At 42.8% G+C, this 23334-nt stretch overlaps 1 protein-coding gene across 2 annotated transcripts in view; it reads left to right on the top strand.

The window, feature by feature from the left end:
* The window catches only part of TADA2A (transcriptional adaptor 2A), a 279922-nt gene that overhangs the window by 17421 nt on the left and 239167 nt on the right, over positions 1–23334 (top strand). For both annotated transcript variants that reach the window (XM_086954889.1, XM_086954888.1), the window contains exons 2-4: positions 3280–3386; positions 15792–15851; positions 15961–16052. In XM_086954889.1, coding sequence (XP_086811015.1) covers positions 3280–3386; positions 15792–15851; positions 15961–16052 — 259 coding nt within the window. The remainder of the gene's footprint in view (positions 1–3279; positions 3387–15791; positions 15852–15960; positions 16053–23334) is intronic.

Below are 23334 nucleotides of genomic sequence, written 5' to 3'. Positions count from 1 at the left end.
TTCAAGTCGCATTTACCCATTGCATACAGCGCTGACCTGCTTGTGTAGGATCTATGTATAATCCTGATTTGTATAATACTAAACAGTGCTATCACAGCCACCTTTGTAGGGCTCTGAGTAACTTCCAACCAATCGTCCTCCTCGAGAAGCCCTCATCGGTTTCTCATCACTCCGTTAGGGCCACTAGTGGGTCCGGAGCGTTGTTCATTATTTTTTTGTAGATGAGCGATGTTGCTTTTTCCCTAGTGGCTCTGTGAATATTCTGTCTTCTAACCGGGCGATCTCTGGTATTTGGTCACCCTTGTGCACGTGTGCTCTTTGAGAATGTGTTGGATGTATTTATCTAAATTTCTCTGTGTGTGACATCTAGTATTCCAATTTCAGTTCTTCAAAGTCAATTACTTTTCCCCTTTTTCAGATATCTCCCAGGTTTTCAATGCCCAACAGGGCACATGCCTGGATCCACTGTAGTTCTCGCACCTCTGCTAAGAGATCACTCTCCCACAAAGGCATGTGTTCCATCAATTTCCCCTATTTCTTGTAGCCTGTTGATCAACTTATTTGGCGAGATTGTATCAAATGCTTTAGACAAGCCCAGTAAGATCAACAGCACGGTTTGCCTAGCATCCACCAAAATGAATATATTATTGGAGATTTTGCTCCAAATACGCACTCAGTTGTGAGTTAAGATGTTTCTCCAGAATCTTGGCTGGTACCAAGAGTAAAGAAATGGATCGATAATTTTTAAAGTCTGTAGGATCATTTTTTAATAGATGATTGATAACCGCTGTTTTCCAGTTAAGTTGGTAGCATCCCGTATTGTTGGTTAGGTTGAGAGTCTCTGTTAGATGGGGTACAGCAAGCCTCATCAACTTTGGGGAGCACGACTTCACATCTTCACAGGGAAAGGGGAAGGAAGGGTAATTGAGGGATTGGTTGGGGACCTAACAATAATGGACAATCAAAAGGAGAGTAAGGGTATGTCAGAAGGAATGATGAGCTAAGGGAAGAAAAGGCTGATTTAATGAAGGGCAGTGGAAGGAAAGGAAATGAAGGAGGAATGACAGGAAAATGAAATAAATGTGATCTAGATGGTAAATTGCTGTATTTGGATACAGAGAACCTGGGGTCAAATTCCAGCATACCTGTTTCACTAAAATTGGTCAACACTGTCTAATTATTTTATTGGAGTCTCGGTTCTAGCACGTTCAGGAGTATTTAGAAGCATGTGAAAGACCAGTCCTAGTTGCAATTTGAAAAGAAATGTAGTGGAGAAGAGTCAAATACTGGATCTATCTATATATATATATATATATAATATCTTGTTGTCCACACATTTAATTCTCTGTGCTTAGTAACAGGGGGACAGGCTGTCCTTTATTCCTCAGTGCCAGTTTTATTTTCTTGTACACAGTACTCTTTGAAAGTAGAGTAACCTAATTGATCTTACGTGGGGCATTTGGTAGTCAGCACAAACAATTACCATTCGATTTACAGATAATCCTAGTCTGAGAGCATCTTGACTCGCTTCCTATGTAAAAATTGGATCCTGTAACTGAACCTGCATTAAAGTCTTCCAGAGAACCTGGCGAACTGTCTCACACAAATCCACAGCTGGATGAGTGATTCATCACTAAAATTAAATGGGTCTAAGACTGAAGTGATGCTCCTGGGAAAACAATGGGCGACCATCCCCCCCAACAGTCTGGCCTGACGTGTTCGGAGAAATCCCCTCCCCGAAGCGTGAAATCAAAACCCTTGGAGTATGGCTCGAACCTGAGCTCACCATGAAGACGCAAGCGGCCAAAACTGCGGGCACCTGTTTTGGGCTCATGCGCACTACCCGTAAGATTCTCCCCTTACTACCACCTGCTTCCAGGAAACTCCTTATCCAGGGACTAGTATTGTCCCGTCTAGACTATAGCAATATGGTCTACCTGGGAGCCCCAGAGGCCACACTGACGAGACTGCAGCGGACACAGAACGCCGCGGCCCGTCTGCTCATGAACCTTCCTGCGAGAGTGTCAGCAAAACCAGCCCTTAAGGCCCTGCACTGGCTCCCTGTGCGCCAAAGGGTGGAATTCAAAGCCATGTGCACGACACACAAACTAATCAGCGGATCTGGCCCTGCTATCCTCAGCAGTTTGGTCACCCCTAGAAAGCATCCAGATCCCTCCGTTCGGATAATGAGCACTTGGCCAACATCCCCAAACTCAAAAGGACACTCACTGGAGGTCGTCGATTCTCGGTTCAAGCGGCCGTGAGATGGAACTCCCTCCCACGCACCCTCAGACTGGAAGCCAGTTACCTGGTTTTTCGCAAAAAACTGAAAACGCACCTATTCCCGAAATAAATGTTCCCCCTCCCTTCCCTCTCCCTATTGGATAACAATTTTTTTCTACAGCGCGGGGATGCCCTTGGGTCACCAGGCGCTATACAAATCGCTAAATAAATAAATAAATAAATAAATAAGGAGGATAACATGAGCAATAATGATGCCTGTGGGTTGCCTAAATTGCAACGCTGGTAAGCTATGTAAAAGACAAGTTATTCCATATTTGTCATAAGGGTCTACCCTACAACATTTCCCTTTACTATTTCATAGACCATACACCAGTGACATTTGGCTCGTGTAGGTTCAAAGTGTCTGAGTCAAACACATTGCTGGAAGCTGCTATGTCTTTGATTCCCTTGAAGTACAGGACTCCTGTTCTATTATCGAAAGCGACGTGCTTGTATTGGTCTCTGCAGTGGCTGTTTACTGCTGTCTTTCATGTGTGCACTTGTGTACTGTATTTGGTGATGGCCAAAAGCAACCTTGCTGCTGCTGGTTCAGCTGCCCCTCCACCCCTTGAATTGGCCAGCTCGAAGACTGACTGCAGTCAGTGAGAGAGAGCAAGAGAATGTTTGATATGCATCAGTGTTTTAGCTGCAGAAGCCTTGTTCTTCAGCAGACAGTGGCGAGGCTGAAACTGAGTGCTTATGCCTTAACTTCATGAGCTCTAATTCAAAGTGTCTGTGCAAGCATGTGGAAGTGGTGATGGTAAATATGTGGCAAGACAGAATACCTCCTGTGAGGAATTTGGTACCCTGCCTCCTCTTGCTCTACACTATGGAAAACGGAGTGGAGTCCTATGCGAATTTAATAAGCAGCATTCAGTTAAGGCAGCATGCTAAAGTCACTTGTTAAGGGAATGTGATCATTATTCGCATTGCTGTGTAACCTCAAAGTATGTGAAAAATGGTATACCTAAATATTTTCTTTTGTTACTGCTATAGGTGATCCTTTTGATAAGCCACCTTGTAAAGGCTGTTCTTCCTACCTCATGGAACCTTACATCAAATGTGCGGAATGTGGACCTCCTCCATTCCTTCTGTGCTTGCAGGTACATTTTAAGACTTGATCTACTAGTGAGTTGGAAGCTAACGAGCTAGGAAAAAGTTTCCCCACTTAAGAAAAAATGTGTGATAATGGAAAACACACTTTTATTTTCAAAATGCTTCAGCTTCCCTGCCTTCTAAAATTGGAAGTGCTTAGAATAAATGCCCATAATAAACGGTACATCATACATGTTTATGTTGAAAATATTTAAACAAAACTGCTTTCTGTGTTTGTGTCTGGTTTAAGGGAGGGCAAATAAAATCGTTCCAAACTTTGTCAATTATTTCTTTGCAGTGGCAGTTAATACTAATTATTTCAATTTCAAAAGCTGTATTCATGAAGTTGTATCACATTTACTTTACCGGTGTATTCCTTGTAACATTTTGTTCAATTTGTAGCTTACATTCAGCCATTTTAACTGTTCTAAGTCCCAAGGTGATGCAGTTTTGTACAAATACAAAAATAAGCGTAGGTGCCCTAGGCCAAACGTAGAAAATGTGTGATTGGCAAAAATGGTATGCAACTTGTTTTCATGTAAATGGACATGCCCAACTATACCAACTATCAGAATAAGGGAAAGGTTCCCATTTAAAAGAAACAAAGTGTCTATTTTGCTGGAATATTTCCCGGGTATTCTTTAGTTTCTGTCATTTTTGTTGATAACATTACTCTAGACTGAAGAAAGAAAACTGGTGTTTCTGGTCTACTGCATTGATGCTATGGGATGTAAACAAGAAATTGGGTCGAGGTTGTGCTATTGCAGTTCTTGTGATTTTGTCCAGGTGGCATTGTCCCACCTTTTTAACAAGCAAAGGTCCTCTTATATTGCATAATTTCACATTAAATACAGTTCCTCCTTCCCTCGTCAAGTACTGCTCCAATCCAACTTCTTTCTTCTGTTTTATTTTCAAATCCTTCCACAGATAGAAAGAAAGGCTTCTCATCCCTTGGAGAGCATATCACAATAAGCAACATAGGTGCATACTTTTAGCTTTTTTGTTTCGCTGCGGCACCTGGTACAGTACATAATAGTACTGTACTACCAACTATGCTTTGTGGCTCTAGGGATATGCGGTACAATGCCTCCTTTTGGCAGTCTGCTCTTTTTCTATAAATATTGGGTTCAAATATGTTTTCAGTAGTTAGGATTGACTCTTTCACACGAAGTTGCAGTCTTTTCACAAATATTAAATTTGTATGATCACCCAAACAAAGGGGTATGTAATAACCCTTTAGGTCTGTGGGGTCTAGTAAAGATAACTCAATTTTTCTTAAAGGAAAAACCTCTATGATTTTGCAACTGGAAAATGACACTTACCATATCGAAATTGCTGTAACATTTTCTCTGATAGATGCTCAGCATCTTTAATGTCTTGAAAAGTTATTTATTAAAGTGCTGAGGCACGGTTTGTCCTTGTGCCCCAGGCTGTTACAGGTGAGTGAAAGGTAGTTGTGATGGCACATTGAAAAGAGTGATCCGTGGAAACCATCCCAATACTCCTTGGCCCGTGCAAAGCCGCTGTACTTTCCACCAGCCAGGAAAGAGTAGGACTTATGCTGATCAGCCACCAAAGCTTCTCCACCTTTACAAACTCGCTGCCTATACTTGGCCATACTTCTGATACTCTTAAGAGACTTGCTATGCAAAAGAAACAAATGATTAAATGAAAATTCTATGACTGACACAGTTTCAGAGGGCAATTTCTATGTGTTTGATCCCTGCCCCGGGCATCCTTTTATTACGCATCCATTGAGATGCGGATCCTGTCTTCCACGCTCATTTGTCCACACACTCGGTTCCATTGTTTGAGAAATATGCCTCCATGCCTGTAAATCTTCATGCCTCTACTACTCATTCCTCCTCAACACCCTCTGGCCTTCCAGTGTTTACTTGACTAACACTCTTGCTAAAATTATTATAAAAAAAGGAATACCTCTTAAGAGACCTGCCTAATTATCTGCAATGATTACACTATATGCTTGCAGAGGATTTTAATATTCAAAGTATAGTAGTAATTTGTGAATATTGACTACATGCATTCTAGTAGTGCATAAATATGTGAAAATGAGTGCCATACACACACAAGGAGTACAATATGACAAATTCATAATTATTTTCATTTGGTCAGGTTGACCACAATGTAGAACCCATAATAAATAGTACTATAACAATACAAATATGGACAGTGTTAAAGGTAGTAGTGATGGAGCGGTAATTTCTTCTGGTAATTTCTCAATGTAAAACCCTCATGCTACCTCTAATTTACCACTGAAAAAGGTGTTGGGTCCTTCACACCATGTATTACCTTCAGGAGATTTTAAATAAAAATGAACAGTCAAAAATTCAATTTTTCTTTTAAGCCAATAAAGAGAGTTGTTGAGTATTTAAAGGGTTTTATTTTCTAGTCAAAAGTTAATTTTTCTCTGACCCTTTATTCATTAGTAAAATCAATCCGGTTACAGAATTTGGAAAACAGGAAAAATAGCATTAATACAGAACACATTACAGTCTGCATATAAGCATTACATATAGGAAAGAAAATGTGGCGCAAAATATCAGTCAAAACTCTTAAAGAGTTTCTAAGAAAAATAGTCTTGCAAGGCTAATCAAAAATCAAATAGTTTGCAAAAATCTCCCATTAAGAGAAATGAATGCATACATCAAATAAATCTTTTCAGACCTAATTAATTAGTCAAAGCATAAAGTTTAGCATCTAAATCTAAAAAGCCTTTCTATCTGTTGCTGCTCTATGCATCTCTGTGTCTAAAAAGCAAACAAGGAGTGGGACAGCCCGCCCTTCACAGGCCTCAAAGGAATGTGGCCTGCTGTGCCAAAATATGACGTGGAAGCAAGAAACCTCCCCCTGGCTCTCCTCGGACGCCCAAGGCTGCACCCGTGCCGATCTCGTACCTAACCCATAGAATGAAGCAAAGCCTAAGCCACAATGAGCAAGAAACCAGCTGAGCTAAGAAAGCCATCTGAGCCTAGAAGCCGAAACCCCTTCAGAGAGGTCATTATTTATACTCTAATTCTTGGCAGTCTGCACAAAAATGTTGCATCTTCAGGAAAACCTGTACGTGATTGGTCAGTCATGATGGCATGAGGTCTCACTCTCCTGACTCATTCTAAAATCCTGACTATACCAGTTTTAACAAAAGAAGCATACATAATAAATACATTTTATACGTTTGCAACAATTGCTAGGAAAAATGTTTCATTCTAATTCTCTTCCTTCCTTTCACAGCGCAGTAGGATGGATATTTTAACTAACTAGTACATTGGCACAATCACAAGAATGTACAGTTCAAGATGTCCTTGACTCCTTCCGCATTTTGAGTCAAGCTGGTGTCTGCGCATGCTCTCTTCTCTTTCAAAGCAAACCATAGCCTTTCTGGTTTCACAGGCAGCCATTAAATGGTAGGCCCAAAAATAAAAAAACATGTAAATCAGCCCATTATGTTTCCCTCCCTCATACTAATACCCCTTATACATGTTTACCTAGCCAAGCTATTAGTGAAAAGCAGCTTTTCTATTATTTATGACAACATGCAAAATAAATGTGCGATGTGCAACCAAGCCTTTTTATGCTTTAGTGTAAAATTTAAAAAGCACACAGTCAATACAGCGCACACAGCAACATGCTTTAGTGTTTTAGATAGCTTTTCATGCAAAAAGCATTTAGCCCCCTGTGTAGTGTTTGGTGCATTATTAATTCACACACATTATAAAAAGAGGTGTTATTAACTGAAAATGTTTATCAAAATATGCAACAAGTCAAAGTCTTATAAGACCGAAATAGTGAATTTAGATTGCAAGGAATGAGCTGGGAAGAGAGAAAAACATTCTATTAATCTTCAAACCTAAAAAGGCCACTTTTCTCTACATTGCAAAAACACATGTAAATTCAGCAATAGCATTTCAGACTGAATAGGCCTCACTTTCATATTTTTCATGTGCCATGTTTTTAAATGCAGTCTGTCTGAAGCACAAAAAATAAAACAATTCCTGACTGCAGATGAAATCTGCTCCATCAGTAGAACCCTCTGACAGTATGTGCAATAATTTGTATAGAAAGATTGTTCATACAAAGCAGTTAATATAGTCCTGTTTCATACACTAAAATGTATTTGCTTTATTTAGTTACTATGCAATCTGAGCAAGAATAAAACAGCAAGCTAAGTCAAAAGGATTGTAGATGATCACAAATATGACTAAGGATTCTATATATTTGTCCTGTTGTTTTATAAGAGACTTCAGATTTTAGGCTCAAATGGGTGATTAAAGAGTGGATTTCATATATAGAGTCCTTGTTGCAATATAAAGGTGCATAAATTATGACCAGTCAGCCAACAGGTGTTTTCTTTCACGTGGAACGTTTTCAAGGCTTCCAACAGTTAATGGTTTATACAAGATCAAAATGTACCACGTTCTGCAGTATTATAGGAACAGGTATGGACGTGCAGAGAAAGCAAAGTGACAAACGGAAAGCATATTAAATGTGACAATATTTCATCTGCAGAATTGGGGGAGCAATGTTAAAATTGGGTTTCTGGTTGTCCGTGGTATGCACCCTGTACAAGCAGGAATCACAATCCTCATCAGCGTAACTGACAAAACCCCCTACATTTTCCTGTGCTCACCCTCTGGTAGCTTTGCACAGAGAAGTTAGGTCTAACTCACGAGGCAATGTGTAAAGTATTTGTGCAACACTTTAAACAGTAACACAGTGAAAACGCCACACAAAGACTCCATACCAGGTTAGACAAATAGAGCTTTATTGTATAAATAAAACTAGACTAAAACGACAAAAATTCCACAAGTAGAAGTCGAGATTTGAATGTTTAAAGAATATATGTAAAATAGCGCTTACAAGCAATAAGCGCTTAGATTGGTTATTGTGACCTGCACGAAGTCAAAATTTCAGGTTGATTGCGATGGAGCGTGGACCGGAGATAGGGACCCACCTGGGACTGCTGAACTAAAAGTATCTTTATCCGGGCTTGCATCGACTTCGAAAACGATGCGAGGTGTAGCCGAAGTGATGTGACGGTTACGAGCTACACAGTGGGTCAGATGTGTCGAGATTCTCCAAGCAGTGGTGGCATTGTGTCTGTTCTGAGGATGAATCGCTGGTTCTGAAGGCTAGGCAGGTCTACAGCTCGCGCAGCAGGCGATACATCTCTTTTGTGTGTGAACAGAACACATCCTATTCAGTAGTAAGTGTAAGGTAGTGCCCAGCTCCTCCCTCCCATCCCTCAGGATTACCCATCAAGACACACCTAAAGATCCCTTTGTGTGTGGCTGTTTAGAGGGAATACACAAAGTCCTGTTGTCATTCAGCCCAGACTAAACCGAGACTGGCACCAGGCACCAAATGGCTAAAGTAAGTAAATGCCAACCTCTAGTGGCATTTTCCAATTGTACTTTAAAAATTCAATTGCAGCATAAGTTGTGATTTTAAATTGTGAGTCCAGTGACCCCAAACTTAAAAAGTCTATCCCTCCACAATTGGTAATTACACTTAAAAGATGTAATACGGTAATCCCAATGTTAACCTATGGGAGAGATAGGCCTTGCAATAGTGAAAAACGAAATTGGGAGTTTTTCCACTGCCAAGACATGCAAAACATAAAAGTACATGTCCTACCTTTTAAATACATTGCACTCTGCACTATAGGTTCTACAAGGCCTACCTTAAGGGTGACTTATATGTATAAAAAGGGAAGGATTAGGTCTGGCAAGAGGTTTATCTTGACAAGTCGAAGTGGCAGGGTAAATTGCACATACAGACTCTCTAAGGGCATTCTTGAGCCGTGGGTTAGAGGGATACTTAAGTAGGTGACGCAATTAGTGCTGCAGGCCCACTAGTAGCATTTAATTTACAATTGGGTTAAGCCAAATTTACCATATTTAGGGAAGAGAGCACAAGCACTTTAGCTCTGGTCACCAATGGTGAAGTGCACAGAGTCCTGAAACCATCAAAAAGGAGGTCAGAAAAATAGAGGTAGAGGGAAGACCACCCTAAGGCTGTCAGGTCTAACAAGGATCTTTGGTATTATCTTAGACATATCCAATCCAAGGAAATAAAAAGACTGATGTTGAAATTAAGAATGAGACAAATGTACTAACCAATGGTATGGCAATTTTTTTAAAGTGTTGTGAGCATTTAAATGACAGGTGGAGTCAACATAACCATCCATAAAGAAATGTGAAAATATAGCTTTAGGTCATAATTGTGGGTGACTTTTTGCGTGTTTTAGAGAAAAAAATGAAATTAACTAGTTTTTCTGAATGAGCAATTTTTAACAATGGGGAATTGCAGCTAAATCATATCGTTTACTATTACAAGAACAACGAACCATGGAGACTATTAAAAATTTGTTTGCCATAAAATGGTATTGATCTGTATTATGACACCTCTGCAGGTTCGAATATTGTTGGAAATGATAAATATAATGAAATGTTAAAATGAAGTTTTATGTCACTATTTGGTATGGTTTTCTAATGTTTTAGAAAAGAAAATACAATTTGTAGGTATTTGGGAAGGAGTGGGTTGTAATAGAGATACAAAGAACAGGCCAGTCTTGGGAATTCTTTAAGATGTTTTTATCTAAGTTTTTGTTTTCTGTTTTTAGAGATATTTTATTGTTTTTAATGTTAAAAAAGAGATTTTATTGTGTTTAATGTCTGTATAGGCTAGAAAGGCATAACACCTAGTCAACGTTGAAAAAGCAGTAAGAGTTAGTAGTATTGCAGAGCAGCTGAGACAAGTATATAACTTGTCTCAGCTGCTCTGAGACAAGTATATAACTTGTCTCAGCTGCTCTGCTATGCTTGTGTTGAAGTATAAGAAGTAGTTAAGATGATCAGCATTGTGAGCTAGAAAAGGTAAACAACTAACATCATTGTGATAAGAATGTGAAGAACTAGGCAAAGACAGCCAACAGTTTCTTTGAGTGGGTGGACGGCAATTTTAGGAGATATTGAAGATTATGTTACCGTTTTTCAAGCACATGCAGCGGGCCTATATACATGGTAAAGAAGAATAACACAGTTTTAGACAACATGTTTTCAGGTAGATGGAAAACAGTGAAAAAAATATTAGGTGGAACGTAGCCTAATTCTAAATGTTACCTCTAATCTAGTTAATTGGTATATCTCCCAATAAAGGACAGGCTTTTAAATCAAATTTGACTGTGTCCCAAACAAGGAAGAGAAAGGGTGTAGTAATGAAAATGTGGAATTGTCACTAAGCCTAATACTGCCTCTAAACTCTCCTCTAAGCATACATGCACACCTATTATTTTTTTTACCTTTACTCCAACTACCTCTAGACTCCTGTCCATCTCTAGTAATACCTCAACATCTACCATTTTTCTTAAGCAAATATATGATCCTGACCAGTTAATCAACGTCACTTTTCTATTTAAAAAATTGAAATCGACATTAATTCAGTGGTCTTTATTTTTTCTCTATTAGTAGCCATTCTTCATTTTAACATTCTCATTTTTAGGTCTCGGCTAGACAGCGCATGCACTGTCTCTTTGAGACATGCTGTTTACAGTTAGTGGGCTTGGCCGTCCATTACTTTTCAGTTGATAGTTTCAAAGCCACTCTCAATTGTTTGCTTCCTGCTGGTCAGCTCTGCAGTGTTCACTTCCTTCTTGCATATGACCCTCCCGTAGAGCATGGCCCAAGCATATGCACATGCTTTTAGGAGCTATTTCATTCTTTTTGTTGAGCCACTCTACAGAGAGCATCTTTAATAGCTGGCTCTGTCGTCTGCTCCCTCCATTGTTTTTGTTTACTTGTTTTCCCCTCTCTCCCATTATTGTGCCCCCACTCACCACAATAAATGAGCCGTAAGGCCATATGGCTTTGTCCCGACCTCTGACTTTTGTTGCAGCTTTTATATAGCGCAAAATTGACCCGAAGGTGTTGGAGCTCTTTATACAAGTACACATTCATTTTGTGCAGGCTCAGGAAGATTACATGATTTGCCCAGAATCACAGAATGTTGAGCCAGCACTGAGACTCTGTCTTGGTACCCCAGTTCCACAGTGCTAGCCATCAGGCCACTGCCTGTCCCCTTGTCAACGACACTTGTTTGTTTGAATTGTCCCGATCATCAGTTTACCCGATTTTTTTTTTTTTTTAAGTAAGTTGCGTTTTCCTATACCCTGCGCACCACCAGAAGCACCCGACAAATTGACTGGCAGTACTTTCAGCCATACCGAAAGAAGATGTGAACGTGCCCCAACTCCACCATCCTTTCAGGGGCACTGGTCCGACTTGTAACTGACTGTTAGAAATGGGGGTCTCTCGTTGGCCTTGGCTGGTGCCACTGTCCAAATAGGGACCCTTCTTCCTAAGTCAGGGCAAGTGGGTCACCCCCTTTGACAACCCCTGATCAACATTGTGGTAACGTAGCACGAGCAGTTAGGCCTATCTCAGAGGCAGCGTGTGAAGCGTTTATGGCCACGTACATTAAGGCATCAATGACACCACAAAAAGACACAACTCTGGTAGGTATAGAAAATAATATCTTTATCTAACAGTTTAGCTCAAAACTCTCAAAGCGTTTCAGCAAGTACAATTCACGTCAGCCCGTAGGGACTCCAAGAGACAACAACGTATTCACCCAAAGCATGACACTGACTGAGTTCAGGGCCGGGGCCTACGTGACCCGTTGCACACCAGATACCGGTCGTTGGAAGAGGTTACAGCACGCAGCTTCTGGAAGAAGCGGAGACGGTGACAGGCGGACTCCCAGCGACCACAAATCTTGGAGGCTGAGGTCCGCTGCGTGCACTCACACTGATTCTGGCACTCAGGGCCAGGCGGGCACTCAGTGGAATCTGCGCGCGGCGGTGGCGGCCCGGGCGGCGACACTCGTCGTGCAGCTCCGTGGTGGGCTCACAGCGGCAGCAGCTCTCTCTTAGCTGCGGCGGCCCACAGGACAAATCACAAGGATGTAAAGTTGTCAATGGTGCGGGTGCTCAGCGGCCACAGCTCCTTCTTAGCTGCGGCGGCCCACGGGGTAAATTACGAGGATGCAAAGTAGCAAAGGGTGTGGGCACTCGGCTACAGCTCTCTCTTGACTCCGGCGGCACACATGACAAATCACAATGATGCACAGTAGCAAAGGGTGTGGGAACTCAGCGGCTACAGCTCTCTCTTGGCTGCGGCGGCCCACTCGACAAAGGATGGTCTCGACCAGGCGGGCCCCACGGTGGACGCTCAGCGGTGGCAGCTCTCTCTCAGCTGCAGCGGCCCACGCGGATCCAGCGGAAGGTTTGAAGATACAGATTAAGGCGGGCTCTCAGCGGCGGCAGCTCTCTTCTTAGCTGCAGTGGCCCACACAGGTTTAGCAAAAAGGTTCAAAAGTTACGAGTCAGGCGGGTGCTCAGCAGCAGCAGCTCTCTCTTAGCTGCAGCGGCCTGCTCAGGTTCAGCAAACGTTTAGAAAGTCTCAATTCCGATTCAGGCGGGCTCTCAGCGGCGGCACTTTCTCTTAGCTGCAGCGGCCCGCACAGGTTTAGCAAAGGTTCATAGGTGCGCAGTCCGCGGTCCTCACAGTAGAACTAGAGGCTCCTGATTACTTGACCGAAGACTCACCTGCAAGCAGAACTTGCACAGGAATTCCAATGGCTGACTGGGTTAAGTCTAATGTCCCTGAGACTTCTGCAGGACGCGCTCTCGATTTAGGCCCTCGGGTAGTTTCTTCGGCAATCTTGATGAGTTACAAAGTCCTTTCCTCTGTTCACTCGGACCAAGTTTAGTCTTGACATCCAGAAGGAGCACACTTGGCCAAAGTTCCAGCGCAGCATTTTATACCTAAAAGGTCTTTGTTCTCTAAGGTTTCAAATCGCTGACTCCGGTCAGAACCAGTTCGGTGGGGTCGGGGAGCACTTGGTTTACGATGCAACATCCTGCCCTTTCAGAATGAGGGGGTCTGCTATCAGACACCCAGTGGGAGGTTTGGCCATCATTCTCCTTGCCAGACACCGGCCCTGCTCAGATCAGAGTCACCCACCTCCGCGCTCGGAATACCGATCTCTCTCTCCAGCTAGGTCTGACCAGGCTGGCCCTGCTGCTCCAAAACCAGACTGCCAATACTCGCAACAGCCTGCAGTAACTCTTTAACCTCATAGGAGCGGCGAACGTTCAACGCCCAGTGCTGAACGTTCGAAGAACGAATGCTGGCCTGTCGCCATGAAACCGCTGGTGTACGTGCGCTCTATAAATATTTTTAAATAGAAATAAATAGAAAATAGCAGCAATGGCAAGGTAGTGCTCGCGACGACCGTTGGCCGACGGCAGCACTTAAGGGGTTAAGCAAGAAACAACCGCATTTTCATGAAAGGCATTTCACAACATGTGACATCTAAACGGTCCTTACTAAAAAGCGGCCCACACTGACCTGAGCATAAACATATCAAACTCGAAGTTTCTATCTGGTTTCTAGGGCCGGATAGGGTGATAGAAAGTAATCCTTAACAAACAGCCTACACAGATGTAAGCATTAGAGTTATCGTTGTTCACACAGTCATTTATATACAGGGAGCATTCGCGCTGTGGCACTGATTAGCAGTGGCACGGTGCCCAGAACATCTACATCCAGCCAACATACAAGACCGGAAGAGTAAAAGGGGAAGGGAGGGAGACCCACTCCAATGATGCCAGGTCTAACACTGACCTTTCCCAATGCTACTAGTTTTCAATAGCTAGACATCATGCGCGACTGCCACATCCAGGAAGTATTTGTAGTCGTCAGTCTCTGTTCAAACAATAGTTTTGACTACCAATCTCTCTGGAGATAGTACGGGGTGGTGAAGTTACATAAGTGACAAGTGTGATGCATAGGGCATCTCTGCTTCGCCCTATTCTCTCAGGGCCTGTCTCTACTCACACCTGTAAGTGTGACCTAGATCGAAGGAGACCAGCTTGGGGGACTTGGAGTCTGCAATGCTGGTGCGGAAGGGATGGAGCGCAGTAGGAGGGGCAGCATATGAAGGGGTACAGCAAAGGTGTGGGGGGCAGAGGCATTGGTTCCTTTATTTTTTTTTTGCAGTGGGAAGCTTGCATTTGAATCCACCCCCTTCTTCTCCATCCCTCACTTCTCCCAACCACCACCTTGTCCGTGTCCACACCACATAATTCCTCTCCATGTCACTCCACATAATTTAACCCCACTACATGCCACCTAATTACATTCCACATAATTCCACTCCACACAACACATTTCAACATCTCACAATTCCCCACCATACAATTCAACTCCATACAATTTCACTCAACATTCATTCCTCTCCTTGCCACATAATACCACCCCACGCAACATAATTCCAGTCCACATCATTCCACTCCACGTAACACAATTCAACTCAAGATAACTCCACTATATGCAAAACAATTTCACTACACATAACTAAATTCCATGCCATATAATTCCACTCTATGTATATCTACTCAGGTCTAAAACACATTCTACTCCACAAAATGTAACTCCACACTATGCCACATAATTATGCTCCACGCAATTTCACTCCACACCATGCCACATATTTATACTACACGTTTCAACTCCACACCGAAATACATCCTCTCCATATCACATTATTCCACTCCCCTCATACACCATAATTCAACTCCACAAAAATCTACTCCGCACCAAGCTGCATAATTTCTATCCGCATAAATGCAATACACAACACATAATTACACTGCATAAAATTGAACTCCGCTCCATGCTACATAACTCCATTCAATGCCACACAAATCTACACCATATAACTTCACCCCACACTATCATAATTCAACTACATAACACATAATCCCATCCTACCCATTCAACCCTACAAAACGTAATGCAACCCCACAACACATAATTCCAGTCCATGCTACTTCACACCACAATGTCACTCAACATAATTCCACCGCATGCCACATAATTACAGTGCACATCTTTTCACTCCACTTCATACAACATAATTGCACGAAACATAATTCCACTGCACTCATGTACCATAATTACACTCCACATAATTTCTCACAATGCCACACAATTCTTCCCCACACAGTTCCACCCCTCACCACTTAATTCCACACCACATAATTGCACAGCACACCAAAAGTTCCACTCCACGTGAATAAAAGGAAAAGCCAGAGGCAATAGTTTAGAAGGTGAGACCTATTGTCTTTGCCAGTGCTTGTTGGGTTCATTATTATGGGGTTTCTTTGGTATAGTCTTTTTATGGTCCTGCTGTCAAACGTACCATTGGAAACAATGATAAGAAAGGGGAAATTTACTTAAGAAATAGTACATCCTTAGGAAAGAAAACACCCAGTTTATGCCAGTGAGGTCAAGGAGGCAATTTGCTTGAATAACTTTCTGTTTTTCTTTCAGTGCTTCACCCGAGGGTTTGAGTACAAAAAGCATCAAAGTGACCATAGCTATGAAATAATGGTAAAGAGCCATTGCTGATTTTCCCCTTTTCTTGATTTAATTGATGTATAATTTATTATGTACGGTAACATGAAATGTTCATTGAAAAGTACTTGTTGTTTTTTGGCAGACCTCAGACTTTCCTGTTCTTGATCCCAGCTGGTCTGCACAGGAGGAAATGTCCCTCTTAGAGGCAGTGATGGATTGTGGCTTTGGAAACTGGTGAGGTTACCAAGTATTATCTATTTCACAGTACAGCTCATGCACCTCTTGCAATATAGTCCTTGTTTCCCTTTTAATGGTACAAGTTTATTTTGAATGTTTTATTTTATACTTCTTAGTAAATATGTTCTCCTTTAGGGAAGCAAGTCTCTGATTTTCAGTAGAAGGTGTAATTCTTTATATCTGGATTTCTGGTGTGAATTTTGTGGCAAAGATATACATTGTTACTGTTCCTAAAAGCTGATTTCCTACTATATCTTGCTATTTTAGTCAATGCCGAATCCATTATTGCAGTTTGAGTTTATTGTTCTCCAGCACTGCATCTTTGATTTATTTGCATTCCTGAATCATTGCCTGTCGTCAGGTAGGGAATCCCCGGTAACATTAAATAGCAGTAAATGGTGATAAAAATGCGCATAGGCCCCATTAACCATGTTTGTTTAGTATCACATCTACCTTATTCAAAACAACATCAATTTCAGCCATTCAGGTAGAAGTGCAGAGCTCTCCTTCTCCCCCCTAGAGGCTACAATAGCTCATATTTCCACTGCATGCCATTTAAGAGAGTGCCCGAAGAGAGCTCTGCTCTAACATCTCAGTAACATAATCATGTTACTTTCCTGGACTACCCTTGAATTCAGTCAGCCCTGTCTTCAGCTTTCAGAGTATTGTAAGATGTTTTTTAGGATAACTTTCTGGACCAGGGAGACCTCTGTTACCAACTAACATCTTGAGTGACAGAGTGGAAATGTATTTTCAAACCTTGCTCTATCTGTAGATAGAGAGAATTATATGGATGATCCACATGAACAATGTCTTTTTTACCTCAATCCATCGAGGAAGACTTCACGCTGTGACATTTGCCAGGCTTTCTAAGACTTTGAAGGATAAAGAGAGAAAATTGGCACTTTACGTACTTGAGAAAAACAAATTGTCTCTTCCTAAGGGAAATGCCCACTCATTGGCATGACTACATGAAAAGAACCACACCAAACACTTCCATGAAGGCAGCACCAAAAAACAAACAGAGTTTCTAGAGCTGGACTTTCACCCTAAAGCACCTGCAGCCCTCTCCTTACAGGAGGAAACCAGAATGTTCTCAAGAAAATGGTTCAGGAAGGATGAACACCATCATGCGCAGAAAACTGTGTGGAAATCCAACTCTTTGGATATCCTCCCTAAGGTGCCATTCTCAACCGTGGGGGTACTGTCATCACTGTCAAGATGATGAGAAAAAAGCCACCTTCATCAAAGACAACTCTATTGTCACCTATGAGACCCTAGTCCTACAGTAAGAAGACCATGATAATGATGGCCGAAGGTGTCTATTCTTCTCTCATCAATGTTGATGACAGCACATCACACTTGATTGACAACGAGTCCAGTAAGGATACTGAGGCAATCCTCCGCGATCAAGATGTGTCGTAGGCAGCCTGCAGTCCAACACAGCTTGATGTGTTACATACCAGAGTTTGAGGAACAGCCCTTGGATGAGTAGGTGGTCTACCAGGAGCATGACTATCAGCCACGTTTCGGAGCAGATAACCTTCCTCATTCATAATCATCATCTTTTTCTTATTATTCAGATTTGAATTGATCAATTGCAGTACAGTACAGTGAGCGTGCATTGTCAAGCCCTTGTCAATGCTGTAAATATAGTGAAATACAGTCTCCTGTACATAGATCATAAATATTATCCATTAATGCAAATAGCTACCATAAGCATCTTCATCCATGCGCATCAATGTCTCATACACCTCATCACTATTATAAAGAACCGGAGGTCATGCTGGTGCTAATTGTGTTCTTGTCCACTCTGCAGCAGACGTTGGACACTGTCCAAAGACTGTTCTACAAAAGCTTGTGGGACAACCTAAACCCACTCTGACTTAGCCACCCGCAGCGTCTTCACCTCCTCCGCCTTCTTCACTTCCTTTGTACAAACCTCCCAGAGCTGTCACACAGCCTCCAACCCCTAAACACATTGGGTGAAATTCTGCCGGGAGGTGACGGCTGAAGTGAGAAATAGGATGAGTATATCATACCCAAAGAGGGTTACAAGTGACCTGCTCAGCCTGAGTCCCCTCCAGACGACATAGCCTGTTTTCGTGCTCTAATTGAGAGGGTTGCTAAGAAATCCCAATTATCCAACTGTATCCATGGAGCAGTAGCGCTCCCTTCATGTTTTCAAGGAACAGCCACTCAAAGCTTCAAGATCCACATTCGTTTGGGATTTTGATGGTCGGAATGCCAAAGTTAATTAGGATACCAGCTACGGTCTCAGCTGTAGTACCCCATTTAGAGAAGAAGAATAGGCCCCCAGATATGGTCATTGCCTGCCTTGCAGCCCTCTGAACCCAGAGTCATCTCCTAGTAATAATAATAATATGTTTGCAGCACACCGCAGATCAAGCATGCAGAGAGACAATTTGAGCCACAGAGTTGGTTCAGTTGCAACACGTCAATCAAGGCTGCAGATGTCTTGGTGATATTAGGCCATTATGATTGCCAGATGTGGCATGACATTTTGCCACTGGTCAACTTCATTCCGGAAGAGAAAATGGGAGGCTGCTAAGGCTATCATCCGAGGGAGCAACAGCCTCAGCAGCCATGATAGATGTTGCAATGAATGTTTTCAAACCGAGCTCCTGCAAGCTGGCAGGAGCAGCTATTTTAAGAAGGCTGAGCTGGCTGACATCAACCACTTGCCGTCTGAAAGTCCAAGAAAGGATACTTCATTTGCCATTAATTCAATGGACTCACCCTGTTTGAGCCATCCATAGATGATGCCCTAAAAACATAAAAACAGACCAAGATACAGCAAAGACTCTTTGAGCCCTCCAGTACTACCATCCTGGTTTGTCTACTTTGCATCACACAAATAGATCCCAGGACTATGGAGGAGGCTTCAACCAGTGCACGACAGCCCAGATATGACCGGGTCTATGCATCCAACAGGAATCGGAGACCAGGGTATAGCAGCTCTTCATTAAGGACGGAAGCACCTCTCAAACACTCTCACAGGCCACCTGAATGAGTGGCTTACCAAGGTTTCATCTAGGGAAGGGGCAACGTTTTCTGTGCCCGCCTGTATCAGCCTGTTCCACAGGTTAGGGCAAACACTAAACAACAATGAATTCTTCCTCAGAACCTCAGCCGCTACTGCAGTTTTTTGGGGCAATACTGGACACACACAGTAGAAAAGGCGTTTCCCTTTGCAGACAGAGTGAGGAAGAGTCAACCCATGTCACAGACCTTCTCCATCAAACAGTCAGGCAATACAAATCTTTGCATTGGCCTTATACCTTTTTGCACAGTCCAGATAAGACCTGCCTAACAAGAATGGGACAACCAATGGAAGCAATGGGGTGTCTTGTGGGACTGAGTGATCCATGTCACAGGATGACTGAAGTATGTGCTGCTCTGACGGCGGTTTCCTGCGAATTTCAACACCTCTGACTCCCATTTCATACTTCAGATTACAGAGTGGAGCTAATAATGGATTTTTCCATGGAGGTCTGGGGGAGCGCACATGCAGGAGCTCTCAACCAGGGGCTTATAGCTGGATGCAGAAAAGAGGCAACATACCAATATGCTGGTGCTCTTTGCCATACTGCTGGGCCTACAATTGTTCTGCCTGACACTGGCAGGTCAGGTGGTACTCCTTAGGACAGACAACACCACATTAATGTTATACATCAACAAGCTGAGGAAGGAGACCATAACAGGCGGAACAAGATCCCAGCCACTATCGGAAGTGACAATGCTGTTATGAGACTGGGCCCTCTCGCATCAAGTGGTTATGACCTCACCTGCCAGGATAACTGAACAATCAGACTGGTGCACTTAGCTTAACACTATCCGATTGCTGCAAGTTGGAACTCCACCTGGATCGCGCGGACTATATTTTCCACTCTAAACTTAGTCGCAACTCTGAACAACAGGAAATGCCGGTACCACACCAGCTGGTTTTGACAATCGAGAAGAAAGAACATTGCCTTTTTTTATCAAATGGCCCAATGCCTTGCATTTGCAAACTCATTTCCCCTGATCCCGAAGGTAATAAGAAAGGTGAAGGTGGATCACTGTACCCTTATTCTTATTGTTTAGTCGTGACCACTCCAGTACTGGTGCACCAAAATCCTGTGACTATCTGCATTTCTGGTGAAACGATTAAAAGATACCACAGGCTCCTCTCTAGGCACAACAGAGAGAAACTCCATCACGACCTCTAGTCTGATTGCATGGTACCAGACTACCTAGAGTTCCTCATTTGGTCCTGCCAACAGACTAAAGGAATACCCTGGGGGAAGCAGGAGTGACAGCAACGACAAAAACATGTAATGCCAAATGGAAGTGTTTCTGTGTAAGATGCAGAAGAAAAGGTTCTGTATTTGTAGTCCTGGTTCTGCATCTTCAGTATCTTTATATTGGTGAAAGATTTAGAGGTGTCAAAGAAGTCTGTACAATATCCCCAAATGGTATTATCCGGGTTATAGACGGATTTGACCATATAGCTGGGTCTGCTGAGTATGCTTGACTGAAGCAAGATGGAGGAGTTAATGTTGATTGTCCCTGTACCTCTTTTTGGATTGAACATGGTCATTCACTCGCAAGGATCCTTCAGCCTATGAGGATGTTGAGTATACTGATTGTATTGTAGGAGATAAGGAGATTTGACACTTATGAAAGTGAAATAGACATTTGGCATCTTTTGCATTTGACGGTGATGTGGTCAATGGTTTGCAATGCAGCTGATTGCGTGTGATGTGTCTTTGATGATGATAGTGTGTTGGCAACTTGTGCATTCTCAATGTCGAGATATGATGCCCTCAATGCTTCAATGTCAAGTGACCTAAATGCCATTGATGTGAGGCTGTCGATCCTTCTTTTGACGGTGAGGAAGCCGGTGCCAATGATCTTGTTGCCAATTTCTGCGTTATCAGTGATTGCAGGGCCATTTTCCGATGACAACAAGATTAATGTTTGATTTTTCTGCTCTGATCTAACTCTAACTCTGTCATGGTTCTTACCACTAGATGAGAGTGGCCCAGAAACAGCTCTCTGGGCTCTTTGTTTTCTCCTCTTCTGCCCTCATGTCCAAATGCATTCCCTGGCTTTGTGTTTTGGTGGTGTTTTAGACCTCTCCTTACAGGTGTCCCAGTTTAAGAAAGAGTCTGAAAGAGATAAACATACACTTTGTGTGCCCTATAACAGTTTTCTTTCTCCCACATGAGGGGCACGCTGAGAAGAGGGAAAATCTAGCTTGAATACAAAGGACAAAATAGCCATACGACAGAAGAGGTTAAACGACGTTGAGTGACGTAAATAAAGTTTTTTTCTATGAAGAAAAAATGTATGATTTAAAGTTAAGCACCTCAGCAGTGTTCCTGAACTGGAAAAAATAACTGGATGAGAGGGACCTCTGTCAATACAAGGCATTCTGGATCGGGGTGCCTCCCAAGTTCTTAAAGTTAAAGTCTCCTTTTTTCTGTGTCTTTGTAATGTAAGCCTACAGGCTGTATTTTTACATTATTGTTCTGTATTTCGTAGTTTTCTATTGAAAGATGCTGCAAAATAATTCTATGATTACATTCTGAAAGGGGTCTGATGAGCATTCATGAAACAGACCTTTTTATGCTTATATGGAACTGATTTATTCAAAAGATTCATGGACACAGACATTCTTTGTTGTTTTAATGAAAATGAACTATTTAATGTTGTTCTGGGTTCCGCACATGCAACTGGAATTATTCAAGGGTTTAGGACTAAGTGGGGTCTTAAATAGTTCATCTGGCAGCAATATCAAGGTTTAGAAGAACAGAACACTCTTCATCCACTCTTTCTTGGATATCCTTGGCGAGTAGCATTCTAAAAACGCGACCTGCAATGCACTGATGTGTACTAGTGTGTTGTGTGCTATTTACGAGTCACTTTGCTCGTTTTTACTGTGATTTTAAAAATTGCATTTTTTCATACTGTGTTGCAGACAGCATTCTCTCAGCCTACCTGCACTCATTTTCGCCGCATTTGCAAGGCTCTATCGGCCGTTTTGGGGCTTTTTAAGGGCTAGGAAGTTACTTTCACGGCGGCCATCTTTGTGAGGGCAAGAGCGGTGGGAGCGCTCTAGTGTCCCCATAAAAGGAGCCCTTTGACCGTGCTCGCGAGATCCTTGGCGAGTAGCATTCTAAAAACGCGACCTGCAATGCACTGATGTGTACTAGTGTGTTGTGTGCTATTTACGAGTCACTTTGCTCGTTTTTACTGTGATTTTAAAAATTGCATTTTTTCATACTGTGTTGCAGACAGCATTCTCTCAGCCTACCCGCACTCATTTTCGCCGCATTTGCACGGCTCTATCGGCCGTTTTGGGGCTTTTTAAGGGCTAGGAAGTTACTTTCACGGCGGCCATCTTTGTGAGGGCAAGAGCGGTGGGAGCGCTCTAGTGTCCCCATAAAAGGAAACAGCAGTCTCCCGCGCTAGCGGTCGCGTTTGCGGGAGCACCGTCCCTAGCGCCGGAGTCTGGCCAGAGTAAGCCCGTCCGCGCCAGGCGCCAGACCCCCTGCTAATCTGGGGCTGCAAATCTGCAAGGTAAGATGCGCTACTCTAAGCAAGAGTTATGGAATCTACAACATCAGACGTGCACCTGTATCAGGCGGAACCCTGCTCACATCTTGCACCCATTGCCCCACCCTTCCAAGTTATGTATATTTACTAAATCAAACCTAAAACCACCTCAATCCACATATACTACCCTTAGGATGGGTCACCTCCATGTCAGATCGATGCAGAAACATCATCTTGACATACATGACCTTCTAGCGGATTATTCCCTTGACGCCTTGTTCATGACCGAGACATGGCTCCATAATGACATGGACTCGGTCATCAACCTGGCCACCCCTATTGGGTTCACTACATATACCGTTAACAGAAATTCTAGAGGGGGCGGACTTGCACTTATAGCTAAAGCGCACCTCGCCTGTCAATTAACCAAAGCTGACATTAGGGGCAGCGAAAGTGCTAGGTTCTCCATTAAAGCCAACCCTCAATTTTGCGTTACTGGCCTCTTGATTTATAGACCCCCTGGCGCGGATACTCCTTTCACCAACTCGCTCCAACATCACCTGGGCACTAACATCACTAAATCTTCCAATTTTACGATCATAGGCGACCTTAACCTACATTTCGACCGGGACACTGAACCTAAAATTTCCACCTTCTTGGCGGATCTTTCCGCTTTCCAGCTTAATCAACTCGTGAGTGGCCCCACCCATAGAGC

Source organism: Lissotriton vulgaris, chromosome 2_1 (genome assembly GCF_964263255.1).
Source record: "Lissotriton vulgaris chromosome 2_1, aLisVul1.2, whole genome shotgun sequence".
In the NCBI taxonomy this organism is placed as follows: Eukaryota; Metazoa; Chordata; class Amphibia; order Caudata; family Salamandridae; genus Lissotriton; species Lissotriton vulgaris.
The sequence above is the reverse complement of the archived record's forward strand: the minus strand, read 5'-3'. Positions and strand labels throughout refer to the sequence as shown.